Source organism: Oncorhynchus tshawytscha, unplaced genomic scaffold (assembly GCF_018296145.1).
Source record: "Oncorhynchus tshawytscha isolate Ot180627B unplaced genomic scaffold, Otsh_v2.0 Un_scaffold_7589_pilon_pilon, whole genome shotgun sequence".
Classification (NCBI taxonomy): Eukaryota; Metazoa; Chordata; class Actinopteri; order Salmoniformes; family Salmonidae; genus Oncorhynchus; species Oncorhynchus tshawytscha.
The window spans coordinates 494,620-522,247 of record NW_024609826.1 but is presented as its reverse complement, the minus strand read 5'-3'; the positions used below and the strand labels follow the sequence as shown (position 1 = coordinate 522,247).

General features: G+C 44.4%; 1 protein-coding gene across 1 annotated transcript; it reads left to right on the top strand.

Moving 5' to 3' along the window:
- The first annotated feature begins 18,335 nt into the window (after positions 1-18,335).
- Positions 18,336-23,087, top strand: LOC112242314 (acidic leucine-rich nuclear phosphoprotein 32 family member E). Its single transcript, XM_042319147.1, has 7 exons — positions 18,336-18,545; positions 19,793-19,942; positions 20,182-20,304; positions 20,419-20,578; positions 20,689-20,724; positions 20,844-20,956; positions 21,363-23,087. Exons 1-7 carry the CDS (start codon positions 18,492-18,494, stop codon positions 21,486-21,488), a joined length of 762 nt encoding a protein of 253 aa, XP_042175081.1. The 5' UTR covers positions 18,336-18,491; the 3' UTR covers positions 21,489-23,087.
- The last annotated feature ends 4,541 nt before the right edge of the window (positions 23,088-27,628 follow it).

Genomic DNA, 27,628 nt, shown 5'->3' with positions numbered 1-27,628 from the left:
GTTGGGGATGGGAACTCTCACAAAGTCATATGTGAAGTATGTGAGGGGGAATTCCTGACCTCTCTCTCTCTTGATCACAGGTCTCAATCACAATCGTAGGATGGAACCTTAGTGGGATAAAGTAATAATCTTACAATGATTGGACTTTCCAGGTGAGTAACTTAAAGGAAACCAGCTCTTTCCAGAAATCGGACAGCCCCTACACAAAAACAAAATGGACGTTCCAGCAATCTAATAATAATGAGCTTCTAATCCAGTCACCATGTCTCTGGGAAAAGTCCAATAGATTCCTCCAGTGTCCTGCAAGTATGGATCCATTCCATTGATTCCGCTCCAGACATTACCAAGAGCCCATCTCAATGCTTTGTCTCTGTGGGTAAGTTGGTTTTGACTCATCCCAGGAACCTGATCATCATATATATATTTTTTTTTCTCCCCAATTTCATGGTATCCAATTGGTAGTTACAGTCTTGTCTCATCGCTGCAACTCCCGTACGGACTCGGGAGAGGTAAAGGTCGAGAGCCATGTGTCCTCTGAAACACAACCAAGCCGCACTGCTTCTTGACACAATGCCCACTTAACCTGGAAGCCAGCCGCACCAACATGTCGGAGGAAACACCGTGTCACCGGCCAAACCCTCCCCTAACGAAACTGGGCCAATTGTGCGCCGCCCCATGGGTCTCCCGCTCGCAGCTGGCTGCGACAGAGCCTGGACTCGAACCCAGAATCTCTAGTGGCACAGCTAGCACTGCGATGCAGTGCCTTAGACCACTGCACCACTCAGGAGGCCCTGATGATCAATTTTTTTTGATAGGGAGAGCCTGTATACTCTTGTCTCGACAACAAAATAGCCTTTGAAAATAGCCAATAAATAGCCTTTGTACTCTCTTATTTGGCTACATATGAGGACGACCTTCAAGAGCTTTATTCACTACTCCCATAGGTAGAGCTTTTTTCACTACTCCCATAGGTAGAGCTTTTTTCACTACTCCCATAGGTAGAGCTTTATTCACTACTCCCATAGGTAAAGCTTTATTCACTACTCCCATAGGTAGAGCTTTATTCACTACTCCCATAGGTAGAGCTTTATTCACTACTCCCATAGGTAGAGCTTTTTTCACTACTCCCATAGGTAGAGCTTTTTTCACTACTCCCATAGGTAGAGCTTTATTCACTACTCCCATAGGTAAAGCTTTATTCACTACTCCCATAGGTAGAGCTTTATTCACTACTCCCATAGGTAGAGCTTTATTCACTACTCCCATAGGTAGAGCTTTATTCACTACTACCATAGGTAGAGCTTTATTCACTACTCCCATAGGTAGAGCTTTATTCACTACTACCATTTGTCTTTGTAGCTAAGGGTTAACTTGTGTTTGATCACGTTGACATTGCATCATTACTTAATTCTAGATATGTGTTGTACATCAGCTTCCTTAAATATGATGCTTTGTCCAAGGGTAATTGTGTGTTTTATCCCAATTGAAAACCTTTTTTGTTATTCAGTCTTCTGGCATATTGACAAGATGGTTCCACAACCTAATAATTTCACCCCTCGGTCCTATTTCACAGGGCTCCCATCCCATGTCTCCTTGAATAGCAAGGCTTGGGGAAAACTTATATACTCCCAGAAAACATCTTATGGCTCTATTCTGAATGGAGTGTGGTGGACCTTTGAATGACCCCTGCCCATGTACAGTATCTTTCTCTCTCTCTGAGGACTTGCATCTCCTCAGGTTCACTTTGTTTATGGTCCTTTATGCTCCATGAACCGGTGTCTCAGATAGGATACAGAACGGCGAGACTAGCAGGTGGACGTCCTCTTGATATATCATATTGCAGTAGAGATCTTTTCTTTGAAGTAAATAAAAAATCAAGTGGCCTGTCTACCATGCTTTTTAATATCAAGCGATAAAACTACTCTTCCTGGGGTATTTACAGACTGTAAAACATGCATCACTGCTAAAAGCTATGGTAAGCTATAGCTAGCAAATGTAATAATTCCTCTGCGCTGTCATCTGGTCTGTTTCTTACAGCAGTAGGAATCACCCAACAGAACAGTTAACGACCAGCATGGAACGAAACTCTCACAGCGCTAGACGCGTTCTTGTCGCAAACTCCACAAACCAATGAAGACAAATGTTTGCATCTGACAAACTCCCAGAGACAAGCAGGCGAAAGAAGACACACAACAAGAAATAATAAGACAAAGCAACCAGAAGGTGGTTTGGTGAAGAGGTCTTTCCCAGCATTGTAAATCTAAACTCTCTGGCTGGATAAAAAAGTTCATCCACAGAACAACCAGCCGGGTCGAGTCCATAGGGGATCCACAGAACAACCAGCCGGGTCGAGTCCATAGGGGATCCACAGAACAACCAGCCGGGTCGAGTCCATAGGGGATCCACAGAACAACCAGCCGGGTCGAGTCCATAGGGGATCCACAGAACAACCAGCCGGGTCGAGTCCATAGGGGATCCACAGAACAACCAGCCGGGTCGAGTCCATAGGGGATCCACAGAACAACCAGCCGGGTCGAGTCCATAGGGGATCCACAGAACAACCAGCCGGGTCGAGTCCATAGGGGATCCACAGAACAACCAGCCGGGTCGAGTCCATAGGGAATCCACAGAGCTCCTTCTCCGCTGGTGCCTGAGAAAGTCATCACTGCCCACAGTAGGGTTACAACAACACTGTACGTGGCTATGTAAAACTGCTCCACAGTAGGGTTACAACAACACTGTACATGGCTATTTCAAACTGCTCCACAGTAGGGTTACAACAACACTGTACGTGGCTATGTAAAACTGCTCCACAGTAGGGTTACAACAACACTGTACGTGGCTATGTAAAACTGCTCCACAGTAGGGTTACAACAACACTGTACATGGCTATTTCAAACTGCTCCACAGTAGGGTTACAACAACACTGTACGTGGCTATGTAAAACTGCTCCACAGTAGGGTTACAACAACACTGTACGTGGCTATGTAAAACTGCTCCACAGTAGGGTTACAACAACACTGTACGTGGCTATGTAAAACTGCTCCACAGTAGGGTTACAACAACACTGTACGTGGCTATTTCAAACTGCTCCACAGTGCACTAGATATTGTTTCTAGGAATTCCCGGGGCACAATGTCCCCATCCTAACCTTGACTCTGTCTGACAGTTCAGCCATCCTCACTTCGGGCACCGGCTTCAGATGACAACAAAAATCCCTTTTGGTGTCCTGTTTAAACACCCCTGCATGGGGTAAGTGGTGCCCTCTTTGATCCACCATTGAGAGATTACCCTTAGGTCCGCCAGTGCTCTAGCCAGTACAAAGTTCAAAGATCAGTGAATACTCACCCCAGCACAAGGGTAGCAGCAGCGCCCCGGTCACCCAGAGAGAGAGCAGTCGTCTGTGCATCCTGGAAGGGAGATGGAGGCAGAGTGGGAAGGGAGAGCCGAACGCAGACAATGTGGTGTGTGAGTAGGGGTGTGTGTGAGTGTGTCTGAGTAGGGGTGTGTGTAAGTGTGTGTGAATAGGGATGCGTGTGTGTGTGAGTGTGAGTTTGAGCACGCTATTGTGGCAGGGAGGGCAGGCTAAAAGAAAGCCCAGAGGGAAGTACTCCCTTCATATAGGATACTTTCTCCCAGTATCTTGTTCTTCTTATTTTAGAGGTAAGAGGGAACTAACAAAGAAACTCAACTCCAGCCGACAGATCCTGAAATGTTGGCTGTTGTATAGTCTACAGTTTGATCTTGACAGGCAACGGTTGATTTGTGTCGTTTGTGCTCTTCTCATCTTTATCAGGGGCCCTCATTGTCTGAAAGGAATGACAGGATTTTCCCAACATGTCAACTTGACTCGCATATCATAAGACTAATTATTACAATTACTCTATTACTAAACTGAAAACTAGATAGTTGATTATCTTGTTTCCTGATTTGTTATACTGTATGGTCACTGTTACAGGCACAGTCAGAAGAGGAACCTATGTTGCGTCCTAGGTTCCTGCCTGTCTAGTGAGTTTTCCCTAGTCACTGTGCTTCTGCATCTGCATTGCTTCCTCTTTGTGGTTGTAGACTGGGTTTCTGTATAGCACTTCGTGACAACTGCTGATGTAAAAGGGGCTTGATAAATACATTTGATTGATTGTTTGCAGAACAACGAGGCAAGGACAACTTAAGAATTTTGTCTTACATTTTTGTCTAGAATGTATTATCGCCTGTGTGTGTGTGTGTGTGTGTGTGTGTGTGTGTGTGTCTGGCAGCCTTGTTTTGACGATCCCTTCTGTGCTGACGAATGGTCAGAGGAGGAGAAGGAGAGAAAGAGAAAGAGTGATGAGAGGAGGAGGAGAGAAAGGTCAAGAAAAAAGCCAGGGGGTCAGATAACACTCCCCCTTCCCTACTCCCTATCCCTCCCCCGCTCTACTCCCTCTTCCCAGTGTTCTGAATAAACAAGGGCAGATATATGGGACAATACTGTATCCCCAGCTCTTCTAACTTACCTCTCTACATCCTAACTAGTCCCAGCTGTGTGCTGGGGCTGTGAGAGCTGGACCGTGGGTGTTGGGAGACGGTCAGGGAGGATGTGCTGGACACATACACACACACACACACACACACACACACACACACACACACACACACACACACACACACACACACACACACACACACACACACACACACACACACACACACCCACATACACATACACACACACCCTCACAAACACACACACACACACATACACACACACACACACACACACACACACACACATACACACACATACACACACACACACACACACATATTCAGAATATCCCTCATTCCAGGAGAGTCAATGTTCCCAGAAGGTTTCTTATGTTTTCTTCCTTCTACCTCCCAGCTATAAACAGTCCATTATTTCACCTTTACCGGTGGAAACCTGCTTCTCATTATGCTGCCTGTCAATCATAACCATAGACTGTAAACCATGGGTGGCCAACGTGACCATGTTCCTGTATTTACCATCTTAACAGATTCAATCTGCTGGTATTATTCAATCAGGTGTTCATGTGTACCCAAGGGAAAACAGGACAAGGCTTCAAATGTGTACACTAATCCCTACCTGCAGTACACTTAAGCCTGCCTGGACATGTTCATATACCTATTGCCGACCAGTATTGAGGGACAAAAGAGATGTCTTGGAGGAGTAAACAATACTTCATCCTTTTTTTTTAAAGGGACCTAATTCCCTTCTGTCAATCATAGGTCGTAATAAGATATGCAGTCACTGACATACCAACCTTCCTGGTGTTTTTCAGTACAGACAGGCTGGAAGTCCTTCCTGGTGTTTTTCAGCTACAGACAGGCTGGATGTCCTTCCTGGTGTTTTTCAGTACAGACCGGCTGGAAGTCCTTCCTGGTGTTTTTCAGTACAGACAGGCTGGAAGTCCTTCCTGGTGTTTTTCAGTACAGACAGGCTGGAAGTCCTTCCTGGTGTTTTTCAGTACAGACAGGCTGGAAGTCCTTCCTGGTGTTTTTCAGTACAGACAGGCTGGAAGTCCTTCCTGCCTGGCCCAGTGGAAGTCCTTCTGCTCTACACAGGCTGGAAGTCAGACATGTGTCTTACATGGCCCCCTCTCTTCCTGTGTTTTTTTTTCAGTACACTGTCCCCATCTGCAGTTTTTCAGTCAGACAGCTCAGACAGGCTGGAAGTCCTTCCTGGTGTTTTTCAAATGTACTGGAAGTCCTTCCTGGTGTTTTTCAGTACAGACAGGCTGGAAGTCCTCCTGGTTCACAGGGAAGTGGTGGTGGTTTTCTCTCCACAGGGAGGTGGTATGGTTTATGGTATCTTAGAGGGAGGTGGTGGTATGGTTTATATATCTCTAGAGGGAGGTGGTGGTATGGTTTCCTATATCTCTAGAGGGAGGACATGTGAGGGAGGTGGTGGTATCTTTAGTATGGTCTCTAGAGGGAAGTGGTGTATCTTTATATATCTCTTCAGAGGGAGGTGGTGGTATGGTTTATATATCTCTAGAGGGAGGTGGTGGTATGGTTTATCTCTCCACAGGGAGGTGGTATGGTTTATATATCTCTAGAGGGAGGTGGTGGTATGGTTTATATATCTCTAGAGGGAGGTGGTGGTATGGTTTATATATCTCTAGAGGGAGGTGGTGGTATGGTTTATATATCTCTAGAGGGAGGTGGTGGTATGGTTTATATATCTCTAGAGGGAGGTGGTGGTATGGTTTATCTATCTACAGGGAGGTGGTGGTATGGTTTATATCTCTACAGGGAGGTGGTGGTATGGTTTATCTCTACAGGGAGGTGGTATGGTTTATATCTCTACAGGGAGGTGGTATGGTTTATATCTCTACAGGGAGGTGGTGGTATGGTTTATCTCTCTACGGGGAGGTGGTATGGTTTATATCTCTACAGGGAGGTGGTGGTATGGTTTATCTCTCTACAGGGAGGTGGTATGGTTTATATCTCTACAGGGAGGTGGTATGGTTTATATCTCTACATGGAGGTGGTGGTATGGTTTATCTCTCTACAGGGAGGTGGTGGTATGGTTTATCTATCTACAGGGAGGTGGTGGTATGGTTTATATCTCTACTGGAGGTGGTGGTATGGTTTATCTATCTACAGGGAGGTGGTGGTATGGTTTATATCTCTATGTGAGGTGGTGGTATGGTTTATATCTCTACAGGGAGGTGGTGGTATGGTTTATCTCTCTACTGGGAGGTGGTGGTATGGTTTATCTCTCTACAGGGAGGTGGTGGTATGGTTTATATCTCTACAGGGAGGTGGTGGTATGGTTTATCTCTCTTCATGGAGGTGGTGGTATGGTTTATCTCTCCACAGGGAGGTGGTGGTATGGTTTATCTCTCCACAGGGAGGTGGTGGTATGGTTTATATCTCTACAGGGAGGTGGTGGTATGGTTTATATCTCTACAGGAAGGTGGTGGTATGGTTTATCTCTCTTCATGGAGGTGGTGGTATGGTTTATCTCTCCACAGGGAGGTGGTGGTATGGTTTATCTCTCCACAGGGAGGTGGTGGTATGGTTTATATCTCTACAGGGAGGTGGTGGTATGGTTTATCTCTCTTCATGGAGGTGGTGGTATGGTTTATATCTCTACAGGAAGGTGGTGGTATGGTTTATCTCTCTTCATGGAGGTGGTGGTATGGTTTATCTCTCTACAGGGAGGTGGTGGTATGGTTTATCTCTCTACATGGAGGTGGTGGTATGGTTTATATCTCTACGGGAGGTGGTGGTATGGTTTATATCTACATGGAGGTGGTGGTATGGTTTATATCTCTACGGGAGGTGGTGGTATGGTTTATATCTCTACAGGGAGGTGGTGGTATGGTTTATCTCTCCACAGGGAGGTGGTGGTATGGTTTATCTCTCTACTGGGAGGTGGTGGTATGGTTTATCTCTCTACAGGGAGGTTGTGGTATGGTTTATATCTCTACAGGGAGGTGGTGGTATGGTTTATCTCTCTTCATGGAGGTGGTGGTATGGTTTATCTCTCTACAGGGAGGTGGTGGTATGGTTTATCTCTCCACTGGGAGGTGGTGGTATGGTTTATCTCTCTACTGGGAGGTGGTGGTATGGTTTATCTCTCTACAGGGAGGTGGTGGTATGGTTTATATCTCTACAGGTAGGTGGTGGTATTGTTTATCCCTCTACAGGGAGGTGGTGGTATGGTTTATCTCTCTTCATGGAGGTGGTGGTATTGTTTATGTCTTTACAGGAAGGTTGTGTTAGGGTTTATCTCTCTACAGGGAGGTGGGGGTATGGTTTATCTCTCTTCATGGAGGTGGTGGTATTGTTTATCTCTTTACAGGAAGGTTGTGTTAGGGTTTATCACTTGATATGAAATTATATCTTAATTCCTCTCTCTGCCCTCTGCAGCACAGGATGATGAATAAAACATTTTTTGTACCAATCTATATTTTTATAACTGGTAAATCCAAGGCCCCAGGGAGACAAAATCCTTCTCATGCAGTTAGACCATGAACAGATAAGACCCCCGGCCGACAGCAGTACTAACCAAACAGTGGGGACCCTCATCATGGGAGAAAGACCATGCAGAGTGGTGTGGTATGACATGAGGGGCTGGTAACCTGAATCCTCACTGTGCCAGCCTAATTGCTGCTAATAGCTAAACAGCAGGCTTAAACCACCAGCATGACCTGCAGCTCTATGACACCTGGGCTGGCCATGCTACAGCTCTACGAGCCCGGCTGAAATTCCATCCTAAAGTAAATCCCCACTGACAGCTAAAACAATAAGCCTCCGAGACGTCATCTCTGCTTATGGAAAATGACCATGATAAAGCTGCCTCAGCCAAGACGCTGCCAGTTCTGATGTTTTCATCACACAGACACCGTGGTGAAGAAACCACAACAGCCACTCTTCAACCTCAGGAGGCTGAAGAAATGTGTTCCGTCCCCGAGGGCCTTCACAGTGTTCGACAGGAGCACCATAGACATCATACTGCTGGGCTGCATCACAGCCTGTTACGGCAACTCCCTCACCGCTGACCGCAAAGCTCTCCACTGGGGGCTCACTGCCTGCCCTCCAGGACACCTACAACACCACGTGTCGCAGGAAGGGCAAAAAGATCCTCTAGGACCTTAGTCCTCAGCCACCCTTCTCTCCGCTTCCATCACTCAGACGTGGGCAGTATAGGAGCATCATGGATAAAAACTGTCAGACTGGCCAGTAGCTTCTACCCCCAGACCATCAGGCCGCTGAATAGCCACCACTTGGCAGCTCCCTGTGACTACTAAATGTATCTAATGTAATCTGTGTAGCTGCTGAGGGAAAAGCCTCATGGGTGCTATGTCTATCTGTACCGTTGACACAGCAGCCATCGTGGAAGGTATAAAGAGTAGTTGAGGAGAATTCGGTGTCCCGGGGATGTCAAGGCTGGGTTGCAAAACTGGTGCCAACCGTTTCCAGTAAGAAGTGATGACACCAGAGTTACAGTCTCAACTTGTCTGCGTTTTTCTGCATGTTGTTGTTGTGTTCTTAACACAAGGCACATTGATAACAAAGAGAAAACAGTACAAAATGTATCCGTTTGATGCCCTGGTTTATGGTTCTTATTATTCACAACATTCATTCCACCCTCAAAATGTGTAGGTCAGCATTTATTGTCATGAATCTTGCCCTGGAGGCAGCTCTGCAGAGTGGTCCCTAGCTGGCACAGCCACAAAGTCATCAAATCTGATTTGAAACCTAACCCTAACCTTAACCACACTTCTAACCCTAATGACTAACCCTAACCTTAACCACACTTCTAACCCTAATGACTAACCCTAACCTTAACCACACTTCTAACCCTGATGACTAACCCTAACCTTAACCACACTTCTAACCCTAATGACTAACCCTAACTTTAACCACACTTCTAACCCTAATGACTAACCCTAACCTTAACCACACTTCTAACCCTAATGACTAACCCTAACCTTAACCACACTTCTAACCCTAATGACTAACCCTAACCTTAACCACACTTCTAACCCTAATGACTAACCCTAACCTTAACCACACTTCTAACCCTAATGACTAACCCTAACCTTAACCACACTTCTAACCCTAATGACTAACCCTAACCTTAACCACACTTCTAACCCTAATGACTAACCCTAACCTTAACCACACTTCTAACCCTAATGACTAACCCTAATGACTAACCCTAACCTTAACCACACTTCTAACCCTAATGACTAACCCTAATCCTAACCACACTTCTAACCCTAATGACTAACCCTAATGACTAACCCTAACCTTAACCACACTTCTAACCCTAATGACTAACCCTAACCTTAACCACACTTCTAACCCTAATGACTAACCCTAACCTTAACCACACTTCTAACCCTAATGACTAACCCTAAACTTAACCACACTTCTAACCCTAATGACTAACCCTAACCTCAACCACACTTCTAACCCTAATCTTAAATTAAGAGCTAAAAGCTAATTTTGGTTTCCATCATTTTTCACAATATAGACAATTTTGCAGCTGCCCCATCTAGCGGGAAATTGCTCAGTTCTGCTTCCAGGGCAAGACTCATGACAATGAATGTCAACCTGCTCAAAATGTATTCTTACAGGCTGAGGCAAATTTGGTATGATCTCATTCAAATAGTGTTGAGAGTTGGTATTTCATGGGTTTGGTTGGAGACAATAAAGATATTGTCATAACAGAGAGAAATACAGTATGACCAGACATCTGTCTTTCACTTGCTGAGTGGAAAACTGCTCATCAAGTCAAAGTAACATTTAACAGCTGGTTGATTTTTGAACTCTGCTCCCTCTTTCTTTTTCTCTTTCTCACATTCTCTTTCTATTCTTTTCTCCAAGACAACCTTACTATTGTGATGAACATCTGTCATGAGATCGTTGAAGCGTGAACAGTGGCATGAAGGCATATTCATCTCTGTAGCCGGCCAATCGATCATTGGTGTAAATTACATCACAGGTAAGCTAAGGACACATTGTCTCTCCTCTTTCTCTCTGCCTCAAAAACAATTGACAGATACTGATACACAGAACACAAATGGGTACATTTAAAAATGACTTTCCTTTTGTTACACATGTGGAAAGGCTCTGGATTATGTTACTACTTAAGTGCCCCTCCTGCTCCTCCTGCCCCTCCTGCTCCTCCTGCCCCTCCTGCTCCTCCTGCCCCTCCTGCTCCTCCTGCCCCTCCTGCTCCTCCTGCCCCTCCTGCTCCTCCTGCCCCTCCTGCCCCTCCTGCTCCTCCTGCCCCTCCTGCCCTGCCCCTCCTGCCCCTCCTCCTCCCCTCCTGCCCCTCCTCCTGCCCCTCCTCCTGCCCCTCCTGCCTGCCTCCTGCCCCTCCTGCCCCTCCTGCCCCTCCTGCCCCTCCTGCCCCTCCTGCCCTCCTGCCCTCCTGCCCTCCTGCTCCTCCTGCCCCTCCTGCCCCTCCTGCTCCTCCTGCCCCTCCTGCTCCTCCTGCTCCTCCTGCCCCTCCTGCCCCCTCCTGCTCCTCCTGCCCCTCCTGCCCCTCCTGCCCTCCTGCCCCTCCCTGCCCCTCCTGCCCTCCTGCCCTCCTGCCCCTCCTGCCCCTCCTGCTCCTCCTGCCCCTCCTGCTCCTCCTGCCCCTCCTGCTCCTCCTGCCCCTCCTGCTCCTCCTGCCCCTCCTGCCCTTCCTGCCCTCCTGCCCCTCCTGCCCCTCCTGCCCTCCTGCCCCTCCTGCCCCTCCTGCTCCTCCTGCTCCCTGCCCCTCCTGCCCCTCCTGCCCTTCCTGCTCCTCCTGCCCTCCTTCCCCTCCTGCCCCTGCTCCTCCTGCCCCTCCTGCCCTCCTGCCCCTCCTGCCCCTCCTGCCCTCCTGCCCCTCCTGCCCTCCTGCCCCTCCTGCCCTTCCTGCTCCTCCTTCCCCTCCTGCCCCTCCTGCTCCTCCTGCCCCTCCTGGCCCTCCCATAACATTCCATGCCATGGTCTGTGTCACTGCATTATTGGTAGGCTTTTTGTGATAAGGGTCGTAACCACTTGACCAGATTCAGTCTTTGGTGGTTAGCAGACCCATCAGTGACCGTAGTTCTCTCTGCTTTATCATTGAATCTCTATTTGACAAGCCTCAGCCAAACAGGCAACATGGTTTTGTTATTCAAACAGGGCTCTGTCTCAACAAGTCTTTGAAATCACTCTCTACAAAGAGGGCCAGTACTGCCATTACGGGGCTAGTTGTTGGGGAATATGAGTCATTGAAGGCAGATGAATCTATGCCAAAACGGTGTTAGCTAGGCCTGCGGCTATGGTGAGGAATCGGTCATGCCATGCAATATGAAAGACCTTATTGACAAACTGATAGATTGTTTGCATTGAATTTAAGAGAGGGTGGAGGGCTGATTTGGTAGCCTAAATCATTTAGAATCTGTCATGTGATGGAATTTTCCCAACTTGAGCCTGTTCATTGACTACCCTATGAAAAAGTATGTCTGTAGTGCTTTCTGACTTGGCAGAGGGACAATAGTGCATTGATGATTATTTGTATATCCATACAGGACCTCTCTTAGTCTTAGTCCAGTATAGAATCTGAAATATAACAGGAAGTACTAAACTGCTCCATGCCAAACCGCCTTATGATGGACTATTGGTCTTACTGTTCGTATTCATCTTTCAATCTTTTTATTGTTTGCTTCTTAAATTACTCATTGTATTGTATGTTTGTATGACGTTGTATGTTTGAATGTTGAGCATTTTATACATTTGAAAAAGAGGCTTTGGTCTCAATGGGACTCCCTGCTAAAATAAAGGATAAATATAATCTACAGCAGTTTTACTACTTGGATTTGCACTTTTTTGAGAATGATGGACTTTCCCTTTTCAAACACCTGCGAGCCAACATACTCCCACATTACAGCTAATATCCAACCACCTAAATCACCACCCTACTAAACACACACATCCCTGGACAAGGAGTGCACTAAATGCTGCAGCAGAAACATTCACACCAGTCCCCCAATGAGACATCTAATTGTATGATTTACTGGAGAAAGACTTGTTCCACCGTCCTGGAAATCTTTCTGTCCTAGGGCCTTTGCTTTTCATCTCTCTCTCTCTCTCTCTCTCTCTTCACCATCTCTGTTCAGCATCTTGCAAATTAATAATGACAATGCAGCCTAATGGGAACAGGGGAAGCATTACTGAGGTCAAAGAACACACACTGTATGTTGCTATGGACACCATTTGAGTTCCAATATCCTAGCATGTAAGTGGTTTACATACACTTCTACATTACTCACATGTACCATATCAAAAACTGTGCAGAATGAAGGGGAGAGATGATCAACCCATAAGGTACATTATTACTGTCTCCACGTTGATAAATGAACACACGTCACACTAAAATATACAGCATCAACTACCACATCCCACAGGTTTATTATCTCAGTCACAGCGGAATGGAGTGAATGGAATGGTATCAAACACATGGTTTTCATTCATTCACTCCCTTACACTCCATTCCAGCCATTATTATGAGCCGTCCTCCCCTCAGCCTCCACTGGTATTGGGTGGTGGCGCTCGGGTCATTTGCCGTCTTCAGCAGCTCCTGTGGACAGGTCTATGATTAGGGAGCTCTTGACAATATACACTGAGTGTACAAAACACTAGGAACATGTTGACTCTAATGCTTCCCACAGTTGTGTCAAGTTGGCTGTATATCCTTTGGGTGGTGGACCATTATTGATACACACGGGAAACTGTTGAGCATGAAAAACCCAGCAGCATTGCAGTTCTTGACACACTCAAACCGGTGCGGCTAGAACCTACTACCATACCCCGCTCAAAGGCATGTGTTTTGTACACTCAGTGTAGATAGGCTCATTCCCCCTTAGCCTCTGCCCTTGCTTGAAGCACGGCTGGGTTCTGTTACCTTCACTCCCTACTAGACCAGTTGATGTGGGACATGTTGACACATCTGGTCCGGCATCTGAGCCCTGAGAACGCCTCCCCTCAGATGCATGTCTATGTTGATGCACAGTGACGTGAGTATTTATCTTCCCATTAACTGCAATTCCACAGACATATGCCTTTGACTATGTAACACTTTCTATGTGGTCTTAATAGACTCCGAGACCAAGATTTGGGGTAAAACACTCAAATCCACGCCAGAATTTGTAGATTTCTAAATCTGCGTCTGGAGCAAAAGAGCAAACAAACGGTGCTCAAACATGCACTGTGTGTTCAATGTTCATCTTTGGCTCAGAAACCACAGTACAAAAATACAAATATTCTCTGGGATTACATAGGAGTTTGTGTCTTTGGAATTGCAATGCAATGTCTCTCCCATACTGGACCCAGTGCTCTTCAAGCTCATCCTGTAACTGACCAGGAATCAAACACGGCTCAGCAGTGCAATGTGCTCAGAAGGAGACAGTGTTAACATGTCAAGCTAAAGGCTAGCGACTTGCACTGATGGCTAACGTCTGCACTCATGTCTCAGGCAAGGACCACAGCAACAGAAACAAAAAATGCTTTGCACAATTAACCATCAAACCTTGCTGTTCCATGGACCCTATCCGATGGAAAAATATTGCACTCGCAGGTATCCCTTATGTTCCCAAAGGAAAGTACACAGTTCACACTGAATCCTGTCATCAGTGGGATTTTCTGTTGACAAAGATGTTTGTTCCGTCAGTAAACCATGAGCAGTGTGTTCAGCTCCCTCTATGAAAACCACAGTCCATGAAAACCACCGCAGCCATTGTAACACACATCTGGAAGGAGTCACACTGATGGAAATGGCCTGGGGGTCAAAGGGGCAGGGGTCATGGCATAAACGACACCCAGGTGCTGGGAAACAGTCTCTATGGGAGGAGTAAAACAAGCCATCAATTGAGTAGGAAAATGTGTGTGTGAGCGTGTGTGTGTCGTGTGTGTACCTGTTGTATTTTTCTGATGGTGTTTTGTGTTTTTTAACAAAGTTATGACTTCAGCTACTTATTCATTTCCTAATGGCTGCTATGTGTTACAAAGGAGGGGTGATAAAGTATATTCTAGAAGTGACCTGGATGCAGCACTGTATTCACTGTGGCATTAACCAGGGCTCTGACACTCTCATCTCTCTGTGTGAGATACAAGACAGAGCAATTTATGGACAGACACATTATCTTCAGGAAAAGAAAGTGTTGAAAAAGCTCTACGCTGTAAAATAACCCCTCCCTTGCTTGGTATTACCAGGCAAAGCCAGGTCATGAGAAGCTTGCTTCATGTGCCTGACGTGTTTCAAGACTGGCTTGACTCGGGGCTGTCTAAATGTTACATACAGTACCTCCCACTCCAGTCCATAGACAGTGGGATTCCCCTTTCTAATGTAATTCAAGGGCCTATCATTACATCGTCAGGCATACCCATGACCTGTCGTTGACCCTTTAGGGGTCAAGCTCTGTGCGTCCCTGATTCTCCACACTTCTCAAAGTGTTCTTGCACCCCCCCACGGAAAAGTGTGTAGAATCGGGACTAAGGCACAGTCATAGATGGGGGATGGTGTCGGAAGCTGTCAGATATTTTAAAGTGATGTAAACACAAGGCTGTAAATGTATAGGAACAGTTCAAAACGTAAAGCATGTCAAAAGTGAGACAAAATAAGAAACCTGCTCACTGCTCTTGCTAGTATCACTGCTCTTTATTAAGCTCTGACGAAAGCCTTGAGGTCGATACGTAAAGCTTAATGAAGAGCAGTGACACTATCAAGAGCAGTGTGCTGGTTTCTTATTTTTTCTAATCTTATTCATCTGTTACCAGGCACCTGCAACAAAGATAGCTCAGATGTGCGAGTGCCTTTTGAATTTTGAAAAGTGAGACATCTAAACTCACCAACAGCTGTAGCCCCAAACCGATTTTTGGGAGATGAATCAAATGTTCGGCCGTCTGAGCTTCTGTCTGATTCTTCTGATTAATAGAACCTTTCAGCAAGTTTGTCTGAGTGGAAAAAAGAGTAAGCAGAGGCCTCTAGAGGCAAGCCATTGAACTCAAGGTCAGCAGACCGTGGCCGTCCGGCAGTTTAGTCCATCAGCCCACTACATTGTGTTGCCTGACATCTAGATGACCTTCTGGCAGATTAGTCCATCAGCCCACTACATTGTGTTGCCTGACATCTAGATGGCCTTCTGGCAGGTTAGTCCATCAGCCCACCTCATTGTGTTGCCTGACATCTAGTGTGCATCACTGATACTACAACATAAACACCGTACAACACATCATCACATAGAGATTCATGGGGTAAAATGTCATTAATATTATCTGTTGCCTGATATCTAGATGACCATCAGACAGTTTAGTCCATCAGCCCACTACATTGTGTTGCCTGACATCTAGTGAGCATCACTGATACTACAACATAAACACAGTACAACACATCATCAAATAGAGATACATGGGGTAAAATGGAATGAATATTGTATAATAGCAGTATTGATATAAGGAAGAGATGCCATACCTCATCTAGTAAATTGTGTAGTTATAATTTATATGCATCGGTTCCTACTGGGAACTAGGCTAGTGTTGAAATGGTCGGGGGCGTCACAGGGAACTATGAAGGAAGATAGTGAAGCTCAATAGACACTTTTGCCACACTGGAGGGAAATCAGCATAATAAGCTTGGTTTTAGCCTGTGTTTCAGTCTTTTTGTGCCATCATGCCACTCCTCGCAGTTGCCACTCATTGTCATGCATGTAAGAATGGAATAGCCAATAGCCCACACAGGTCTGGGACCAGGCTAGCCTGGCTTGCCAAGCCTAGCATTCAATGACTTTGTTTTGAAAGTTGGGTTGATTACTTAGTTTTTAATTACATTTCGAATAATATATGCCATTTAGCAAACGCTTTAATCCAAAGTAATTTACAGTATGCATTCATTTTTTATATATGATTGGTTCTGGGAATCGAACCACCATGCTCTACCAACTGAGCCACAGAGGACCACATTTTTAAAAATGTAATAATATAAAATACTTGTATTTTCTTACTAGCACAGACTTTGCTGATAGATGCTTTATTGAGAAAAGTTTCACTTGCAATGACTTTGATGTGTGGTTGTCTGACCTGTCTTGAATGCTCTGACTGTAAAGTCGCTCTGGATAAGAGCTTCTGGTAACTTATCAAAATGCTAATGTATTTTATATTGAACATTTTCATAGAGTCAAAATGTGGATTATATACATTACATTTTTTATAGCGAACACTCTAACGCTGTGTTTATAACCAATTGGGAAGGTAGTATTTACCACATACCGGGAAAACTCTATAGTGAACAAAAATATAAACCCATATTTCATGAGCTGAAATAAAAGATCCCAGAATTTTTCCATATGCACAAAAAGCTTATTTCTCAAATTTTGAGCACAAATTTGGTTACACCCCTGTAGTGGACATTTCTCCTCCTGACAGATGTGGCATATCAAGAAGCAGATTAAACAGCATGATCATTACACAGGCACACCTTGTGCTGGGGACAATAAAACGCAACACAATGCCGCAGATGTCTCAAGTTTTGAGGGAGCGTGCAATCGGCATGCTGACTGCAGGAATGTCCACCAGAGCTGTTGCCAGAGAATTGAATGCTAATTTTTCTAAAAACTATTTTGATTGTCTGGGCCTGGCTCCCCATGGTTGCACCCCTGCCCAGTCATGTGAAATCCATAGATTAGTGCCTAATTTGTTTAATTAAATTGACTGATTTCCGTATAGGAACTGTAACTCAGTATAATTATTGAAATTGTTGCATGTTACATTTATATTTTTGTTCAGTACACTTGAACGCCCCTCGAACTGGTAATTGGTGAAAACTCCTATATCATCCCTGAGCACCAACTTCTCCCACTTAAGGATCTTTGACATCACCAGCATCAGCAGTTTAATGCAACAACAAAAAATATTATTTATAAAAAGCAATCTATTAATATGGTTTTTGAACACTATATTTTGTGTGCGAGCATGATACCTGTACTTTAGTTTATGGTTGACGCAGCGCCAAGCTTCCTGCCACCCAGGACCTCTAGACCAGGTGGTGTCAGAGGAAGGCCCTAAAAATGGTCAAAGACTCCAGCCACCCTAGCCATAGACTGTTCTCTCTGCTAACGCATGGCAAGAGGTACCGGAACGCCAAGTCTTGGTCCAAGAGGCTTCTAAACAGCTTCAACCCCCAAGCCATAAGACTCCTGAACATCTAATCAAATGGCTACTCAGACTCATTGCCCCCCCCTCCTTACACTGCTGCTACTCTCTGTTATTATCTATGCATAGTCACTTTAATAACTCTACCTACATGTACATAGTACCTCAATTACCTTGACTAACCGGTGCCCCCACACATTGACTCTGTACCAGTACGTACCCCTGGATATAGCCTTGCTATTGTTATTTTGCTGCTGCTCTTTAATTATTTCTAACTTTCATTCGTATTCTTTTTTTCTGTATATTTTTCTGTAATTATTATTATTTTTAACTGCATTGTTGATTTGGGCTTGTAAGTAAAGCATTTCGGCGCATGTGACAAATACAATTTGATTTGATACTACTCAACTAGAAATTACCACTTTCCCCACTTGGTTATGAACACAGCATTATATCAACTGTCGATACTTGATAATGGCGCCAATGAGAACAAAGAGGGGGCGTATCCTAAGTTTAAAAGTGCGGTATTAATCATCTCATTGGTTAACTTGTATTAAATGACCACGCAATCTTGACCAATTACAACTACCACCAAGCCATATTATGTAAATTAGGGCGGTCCCTGTTGAATGGCGCATAGCTGGCCCAATAGCATGATTAAAAACAGAAAAACGTAATATTCATGTTGACGAAGGCGTGTCTTAGAAAGGGGGCTGGGTGCGAGGTAACATGGTGGTTTGGTTATCGCCTATCAGCCATAGACAGAAGAAGGTTGGAGTGACTGAACGCTTGAGTGGTCGGCTTTTTATTTTCATTTTTCCTTTGATTTTGTGCTTTCGTTTGTCTTCAAAATGGAGATGGAGAAGAGGATCAGTTTGGAGTTGAGGAACAAGACCCCAGCCGAGGTATAGTATTACGTCTTTATTTATTTATTTCCCAATGCATTTTGTGAAGGATGACGACTCAACCATGGTGGATGCGAAATGACGAAGCTCGATACTCTTTAGCTTGCTAACTTATAGTATACAACTGATGTGCCAAAGAAATATCTGATAATAAATCACATATGGGTGGTTACCACAAGGAGGATGCGATAGAAATCGATTCGGAATAAAATGGGATCAGAACCTTGGATGGTGGCGCGACTTGCTCTGGCTGAGCTAGCGCTACCAAGGACATCAGCTAGCTAGCTTACATGTAGCTAGCGCCAATGCTGGCTAGCTAGACTCCTAACCGGTAACGTTAGTTAGTTAATGGAGTTCAAGTTTTCCCAACCCAAATAATGGCGATGTTAAGAATTATCAAACACTATTGGTAGCCTATATGGACTTTAGTAGCCTAGCTAGTTAGCCAGCAATGCCCTATAATAAATTATCCTTGGATTTGCTAGCGTAGAGCCGACCAGCTCCACGAGTTGTTGTGAAAAACACAATGTAGTTGTTTGCGCATACTGAATAGCAGTGGCTTGTGTGAAAGTAGTGTTTATTTGGTATTTTAAACAGCGAGCTAACTGAGTTTACCTTCTCCGCAAATACAAGGTTATCAATCACATAGGTACATATTGTAACTACCCATCTTTGGAATGCATTTCATGCAACCTATGCGCCCGCGTGGCGTTTTGCAAGGTAAAGTTGTGCAAAATGCCGCCCATCGTGGGGATAATTACTTTGTAGCCTTGTGTTCTTTAACACTTCTTCGTGCATCAAATGTTGCATCGGTTGATTTTAAGTTCTATGAAAGTGTTGGCCAATTGCTACGCTGAGCCGTTGACTTTGTAAGGGGTATGAATAGCACATGATCAATTTAAACCTCACCAAGATACGCTAGTTTATGGTTAGCGAACTACGTCCGCTAGTAGCTAGTGTTACTTTGTAACGTTAGTTAGCTATAGTTCCCGCGACAGTAACAATTAATGACTTCTCTGGCTGGGGATAGTGGCCGCGGGCACTCTGATCATGAGCTAACTTTAGTATGATGAGGGGGAGTTGCAGGCAGGAAGGATGTTGACATTCTCTAGCGTAGTTCAAAACGAATACTAGTATGCTACGTAATTTATTCATATTCTCTATTTCTTGCACAATATAGCAACAAGTTCATAAAAACAAAATCAACGATTCTGTATCATTTACCAGTAATTCAAATTGTTCCACAGGTGGCTGAGCTGGTTGTGGACAACTGTCGGTCCAGTGATGGAGAGGTGGAAGGGCTGTCAGATGACTACAAGGAGCTGGAGTTCCTCAGCATGGTCAACGTGGGGCTCACCTCCCTGGCTAAGCTGCCCTCCCTGCCAAAACTGCTCAAGGTGAGCATCATCTTCGGTCCAAGATCCTATTTTGCCACTGGTCATGGAGAGGTCGCGATGGTTCACCCACATAAAAAATAAACATGTAATGCAAGTAAAAATGTATTAATCCGTCTAGCCACATACTATAGTAGACAAGTGGACGACACATAAGATATTAGAATTTTCTTTGTCTATGTACTATATGATACTTGCCATCGTAGTATTTTTTCAGATGAATCCATATCTGTCCTCTTCAGCTGGAGATCAGTGATAACATGATCGTTGGAGGTCTGGACCAGCTGTCTGAGAAGTGTCCCAACCTGACGTATCTCAACCTGAGCGGCAACAAGATCAAGGAGCTCAGCACTGTGAAGCCTCTGGTAAGGGAACCCCCATAAACACACCTGGTAGACCCAACAAAATACATTCCATTTAATGGATTCCAATCACAGTCATTATTACAGAATCTTAACAGCATCACATTGTGATTGCAGAAAAACCTGAAGAACCTGAAGAGTCTGGACCTGTACAGCTGTGAGATCACCACTCTGGAGGACTACAGGGAGAGTGTCTTTGAGCTGCTGCCCCAGGTCACCTTCCTGGACGGCTATGACCACGAAGACAACGAGGTGCCAGACTCCGAGGCTGACGATGGTGAGCAACGACGGGGCTGGGATGTGCTGAGGGACGGAGGAAAGACTTGAGACGTGTGCCCTTGTCCTAGAGCATTACAGAGAATTAACCCAATGTTGTCCTCCCCACAGATGACAACGAGGGGCTAGACTCAGAGGCTGATGATGGTGAGCAACACAGGGCTGGGAGGGGACGGACTGAGGAAAGGCTGGGAGGATAAACTTAAGACATGTGCCTTTGTCCTAGACCTCTACAAATAATTAACCCAATATTGTCCTCCCCACAGATGACGAGCACACAGCCGGCCCCACCAGAGATGGGGACGACGATGATGAGGATGATGAGGGTTCCGAGGGCGAAGAGGTGGGACTGTCCTACCTGATGAAGGATGGCATTCAGGTAATCATTCATCAAACCCTTGTGCAGCTGAGTGTCTCTTAGAGGATATACATGAGACAGTGTATAGTCCAAGTCTCTTAGAGGATATACACGAGACAGTGTATAGTCCAAGTCTCTTAGAGGATACACACCATTTATTTCCTGATTCTACACGTTGATAGAAAGCTATTGATTGACAGAAAGGATGTTTCAGATTTTCAGGGTTGGAGTATTTTCAACCTATGTTCCGTTTCCCCTTAACATAGAAGTAGGGACTCTGCTCAGGTATATTTCTACACCTGCTACGTTCGGTTAGGGGATTACCGCGGCCACCTGCTGCTTTCTAGCCGTTGGTATGTTGGGTCTAAAAGGCCTACAGGAAAAGAGAGATCCTAGTCATGTTGATTGAAATGTTCTCTGGCCCTAGGATGAGGAAGATGATGATGACTATGTTGAAGAGGAGGAGGAAGAGGATGGAGTAGGAGTCCAGGGAGAGAAAAGGAAGAGGGATGCAGAGGACGAGGGAGATGACAGCGATGGAGATGATGACTAGCCCCTCCTGTAAGAGAGCATGGGATCACAACTAGGCTAGAACAACAGGAACAGGAAATAGTTTGTGAATTATTTTTTTTGTATACCATAGATATTACTGTAGAATCTAAATGTTTAATTTGTTTTGTAAATGTTCCATACAAAAAGAAAAGCGGGTTGGAATTATAAAATGGAATGTGGTTTTGAAACATGACATGTGGGTAGGGGCTATAGCATTCAGACAAGGTGATGTTTAACTCTGGTGAGAAGTTGTAGTGGCCCATTTCAAGTCCATCTGGTTGTGATTGTCTCCTATGCCATGTTCTCCCAAGACTTTAGTTGTCAAGCGAAAAGCTCCATGTGCTGTCTGGTTGGCTCATAGTAAGGTTTATATGGGAGGAGCTATAGGAGGACAGGCTCATTGTTATGGCTTAAAATGTAACATTTATTTAACTAGGCAAGTCGGTTATTAAGAACAAATACTTATTTACAATGACGGCCAACCCCTAACTTGGACAATGCTGGGCCAATTGTGCACCGCCCTATGGGACTCCCATAGTCGGTTGGGATACAGCCTGGAATTGAACCACGGTCTGTAGTTACGACTCTAGCACTGAGATGCAGTGCCTTAGACCTCTGTGCCACTCGGGTATCAACCACATCAAACATACGGAAACCACACGTTTGACTCTGTGCCATTACAATCCTCCTGTAGCTCCTCCCACCAGCCTCCACTGGTTTACACGTGGCCAACAAGTACTGTTTAACAGTGGCCCGGGCAAAAAGGAACCTTAGTGAGTCGTTAGCCCCTCCTATCTGTTCACCTACACTATGTACCCTACCCGCGCTGTATTGTAGGGATTGCTGACTGTTTCCTAAGTACTTTGTTTAGGACCTGGGATTTGATACCTTTAAAGTTTGTCCGATCGCGGTGTCATCAATTCACTTTTAATTCCACAAACCGCCGATTTGTAAGTTTAAATTTTTTTTTTTAAAAATAATTATGTATTGTGCTAGGGCTGCAGATAACTCTGGGTGATGTAGTTTTCACATCTCTGGGTAATGTAGTTTTCAGGTCTCTTACTCTAGCTCTGATCGTCATCAAAGAAGCCCTAGAGGTGGGTTTGAGGAGGTAATTCGTATTCAGGCTACATGGAGGTAATTTTGGACCAGTTTAGTCACATTCTAAAGCTCAGGTGGACCCAATCTCTCAGAAGGACCTGGTGATAAGCAGGAACACAGTTAATAGTCTCTTCTGTCCTGAATCCAACTTGGTACCCTGGACTTCTGTCATATCCCAATGGAGAAAAAAACCTTTTCTGTCTCCTTTTTGTTTTATGGTTTTACTGTGCAAAGATTTTTTAACTTGGATGACTATGTAAATAGACCTTTTATCTTTTCTGTGTAGTATTTGCTTGTTTTTTTGTGTTTTTTTAACATGCAATATCTGTCCTTTTTTTTTTTAATAAACACAAAGCACGTGTCAGGATGTAAAGCTTCAGACCCCGACGCTCAACCTTGGTTTATTTTTTTGGCCTCAGCTGTTGAGAAAGTCATGTTTTGGAATTTATGTTAATTAATCTTCTGAAGTGTTTTTAAATAAAAAAATTAATTCTGTCAATTCTTGTTAACTTTTTCCATCAAGTTATTTAATGGGTGTAGTACTAACTTTGACCCTCCAGATTAATAACAGTGTTTCTGGTCACGGGTCAGTTTTATTCCGATATCTAATGGATGTGTAACCCACCAGTAGGTCTGAACTCTGAAGAGAGGCCAGTTGAAGACATGAACCAGGTGGTGGTGCTATAGCCTGCAGTTTAACATTGAAGGCCCAGAAACCTCAACCCTGGCAACATTCAGCTCTGACACTTCATTATGTTTTGCATTGGATTTGGGTGCTGAATGAAACCTAAAAGCCCCAAATATATATATTTTTTTAAAGAACATAGCTAGCTGTAATTTTAATCAGGTCATTTTTTTTAAATTTGGTTTTACGTTTTAAGTAGCAATCAGCATTTGAAGCTAACAATGCACTCCCCTTGTTTTGGTAAAAAGCTGAGGGATGGGGTTGGAGAAATGTCACACCTCAAATTCATACAAAGCTAAGGATCATCCATAATATCCTAATATAGTTTTGTTAATAAGCATTGAAAAACAAGCTATTTTGGGTTCTGATGGGTATGACAGTTGAACTAAGCTCATGAGTCATAAGTTATATTTAAGCAATAAGGCCAGAGTTATGGTATATGGCCAATATACCACTAAGGGCTGTTAGGTGGAGGTGCCTTATTGCTACTATAAACTGGTTAACAAAGTAATTAGAGCAGTAAAAAAAAGTACATTCTGAAACCGGTGTCATCTTTTTACCAAACCACAGGAAGATTGTTCCATTGTTTTCATGTTGCACGGCACAGATTTGTTTGTTTTGATAAAATCAGATTTTGTGTTTTAGACAATCATATGGGGGGGGGTCAAACAACATTAGGAGGGCTAGCTTGGAACTGCCGAAACTGGATTTTAAAAGAACTCATTTCAACTCTGAAAGACTGCAAAAAGCGTGTGGTTATTCCAGGACCAGTGCCATCGCTGGGCTGCGGCAGCAAACGATTCAGCAGGCTACTGGCATTACAGTATAAAAGCTTTGTTGGCATAACTTTTATACACAACTTTTGGAGGGAGAAGATGCTCTACAGGAAAGTTAGAGGCCATCCATGTCATCTTGGTGCCTGGGCCCTTTCTCTCGCATTTCAAGGCTGCGTTGACAGTGACTTATCAGTGACCCAAGCCCTGCTCAGATAATCCCTACTATTGTGTTGCTGAGTTGTCGTAGTGCTGCTGCAAATGTACATTTTCCCAGGGGTGTTGGCAGTCACAATGTAAGTAACCAAATTTATGTTACTCTATATGCTTCTGTCAATCCGACAGCTATTGTCAGCAGTAATCATGTGCCTATGAACCTGAGTTATACTGTTAGCACTGCGACATTTTGCCATAGCAAGAAGCCCACTGAACAGTGAACCCTGCGCTATCAGTTCTAATATAAATATCGCTGTCATGTCTTCCTCTGATAAGAATCCCAGTAAAGCAATGCAAACATTCAAGATTCCCAGAAAAGTGCAAAAAATGTCCCACATTAACATATGTATACTAAGAAACAAGGTTAATGAAATCAACTTGCTAACAACAGAAAGCATTCATATACTGGCTATATCTGAAACTCACTTAGATAATTCCTTTGATGATACAGTGGTAGCAATATATGGTAATAACATCTACAGAAGAGACAGGAACGGCAAGAGAGGTCTTGCTATTGATATTCAGAGTCATATTCCTATAAAGCCTAGAGAGGATCTCATGTAAAATACTGTTGAAGTAATATGGCTACAGGTTCACCTGTACCTCAAAGTTACCTCTGCTGCAAAGTATAAGTTCATTAGAGTTACCAACCTCAGAAATTACAGCCCAGATAAATGCTTCACGGAGATCATCAACTGTTCAGAGGAGACTGTGTGAATCAGGCCTTCATGATCGAATTACTGCAAAGAAACCACTACTAAAGGATAAGAGACTTGCTTGGGCCAAGAAACACCAGCAATTGACATTAGACCGGTGGAAATCTGTCCTTTGGTCTGATGAGTCTAAATTTGAGATTTTTGGTTCCAACCGCCATGTCTTTGTGAGACGAAAAGTAGGTGGATGGATGATCTCCGCATGTGGGTTTCCCACTGTGAAGCATGGTGGAGAGGAGGTGTGGGGGTGCTTTGCTGGTGACACTGTCTGTGATTTATTTAGAGTTCAAGGCACACTTAACCAGCATGGCTACTACAGCATTCTGCAGCGATACGCCATCCCTTCTGGTTTGCAGTTAGTCAGACTATCATTTGCTTTTCAACAGGACAATGACCCAACACACCTCAAGGCTGTGTAAGGGCTATTTGACCAATAAGGAGAGTGATGGAGTGCTGCTTCAGATGACCTGGCCTCCACAATCACCCGACCTCAATCAATTGAGATGGTTGTAGACGGTTCTACAATGTAGAAAGTAGTAAAAATAAAGAAAAACCCTTGAATGAGTAGGTGTGTCCAAACTTTTGACTGGTGTCGTGGCAGAATCAGAATTATTTAGGTAACATTTATAAATAATGAGAGATATTATGAGAGATATTGTGAGACATGTCATTAGAATGTCTATTTTTGGATAACTGCCGGATGCAGTTCTCTGTTCTCTGTCAGGGTTCAGTTACTTGCGCCGCAGAGAGGGGAGAGGTCAGGCTTGTCTTCATATGTAAACATCTCTTTTAAACCATGTGAAGGGGTGATTGAGGGGGAACCAATTATCTCTTGGCTCCACAATGTCTGTGTGCCAGTCACTGTGTCTCCGTGAGCTTGTCCAGAATGAGAGTGTCTAAAATGACTATTGATATATATCCTAATGTCTTGGTAGAACCTCATTTTAGGAGAGCAAACTGAGCGATAATTTATAGCAAATATTTTTGTTTGTTTTTATTTATTTAACTAGGCAAGTCAGTTGAGAACAAATTCTTATTTTCAATGACGGCTTAGGAACAGTGGGTTAACTGCCTGTTCAGGGGCGGAATAACAGATTTGTACCTTGTCAGCTTGGGGGTTTGAACTTGCAACCTTTTGGTTACTAGTCCAACGCTCTAACCACTAGGCTACCCTGCCGCCCCTGTCTGGCTATGGGATACTCCTCTCTCAAGTAAAGTCTTCCTTTGTAATGTTCCTAAGATCTGTTATTCGTCATGTGAGTTGAGAGGGGTGTGTCTTGGCTATAAATGATACTAAGAATTGTTTTGTAAGCACTCTCAGAGAATTCATTTATAGACACTAAATTGATCTGAGAGTCACAGGGTTGTGATGGAGCTCATATAATTAAAGATGGACTTTATGATAACTCTGACTTGTGTGTGGTTTGCTCTCATGGTTTGGTAAATACAGGAAATTTCCACTACACTGGTACTGTATATAATATTATATTCACTGAGTATACAAAACATGAAGAACACCTGCTCTTCCAGACGTAGACTGACCAGGTGAATCCAGGTGAAAGCTATTATCCCTTATTGATGCAACTTGTTACATCCACTTCAATCAGTGTAGATGAAGGGGATGAGGCAGGTTAAGAATCATTTTTAATTATTGAGACAATTGAGACATGGATTGTATATGTGTGCCATTCAGAGGATGAATGGGAAAGACAACAGATTGAAGTGCCTTTGAACCGGGTATGGTAGTAGGTGCCAGGCGCACCGGTTTGTGTGAAGAACTGCCACACTGCTGGGTTTTTCACTCTCAACAGTTTCCCGTGTGTATTTAGAATGGACCACCACCCAAAGGACGAACACCCAACTTTACACAACTGTGGGAAGCATTGGAGTCAACATGGGCCAGCATCCTTGTGGAACACATTTTGACACCTTGTAGAGTCCATGCCCCAAAGAATTGAGGCTGTTCTGAGGGCAAAAGGTGGAGGGGTGCAACTCAATTTCAGGAAGGTGTTCTTTATCTTTTGTGCGCTCAGTGTACATCAGAATATGTCACCCCAACACTTTTTGAAAGGGGAGTTTATAGTAGTATAGTTGAAAACTTTAAACTATGTATATTATTTGTTGTGTTGTTTCCTGTTTGAACACCAGGAAGAGTACCCACTGCCTCTAAATACTAAATACTAAATCAGCAGGATTTCGTTAGTTAAAAGCATATGACTGATTAGTCCTGTTTGTGTAATGCTGTGTAGCTATCTGCTATCATCATCCCTGGCCCCTCCATAGTCCGATAATGGTGGTGTTCTGTGATCCGTCTCAACATCTGTTAATACTGTACATCCACCCCAGTACAACAAAAGCTAGGTCATGGGACCTAATACCCAGGCCAGAGGGATCAAAGCCCAGTGTATTGAGGTGAACTGTGGCTGGCAGTGACAGACAGAGTAGCTTAGCGATCCGAGTAGGGCACCACACTAAAAGGTGGCATGTCCCACCACGGCTGGCTCACCCCGGGCAGCACCGCTCATCAGCAAGATGAGAGATTTCCCCCCTCATCCCCTCCCTCCTCACCAACCAGCCACCGCCTCCTCACCCACCAGCCGCCTCGGCCTGCCCTGCGCCAAATCACATACCACCCGTCTCTTCCTCTCCCTGC

Bases quoted from the DNA above. Each gene is read 5' to 3' on its own strand.
- LOC112242314 (XM_042319147.1), top strand. From the start codon at position 18,492: ATGGAGATGGAGAAGAGGATCAGTTTGGAGTTGAGGAACAAGACCCCA. The intron at 20,305-20,418 runs GTAAGGGAACCC...TTGTGATTGCAG, and splicing joins TCAGCACTGTGAAGCCTCTG to AAAAACCTGAAGAACCTGAA. The intron at 20,579-20,688 runs GTGAGCAACGAC...TCCTCCCCACAG, and splicing joins AGACTCCGAGGCTGACGATG to ATGACAACGAGGGGCTAGAC.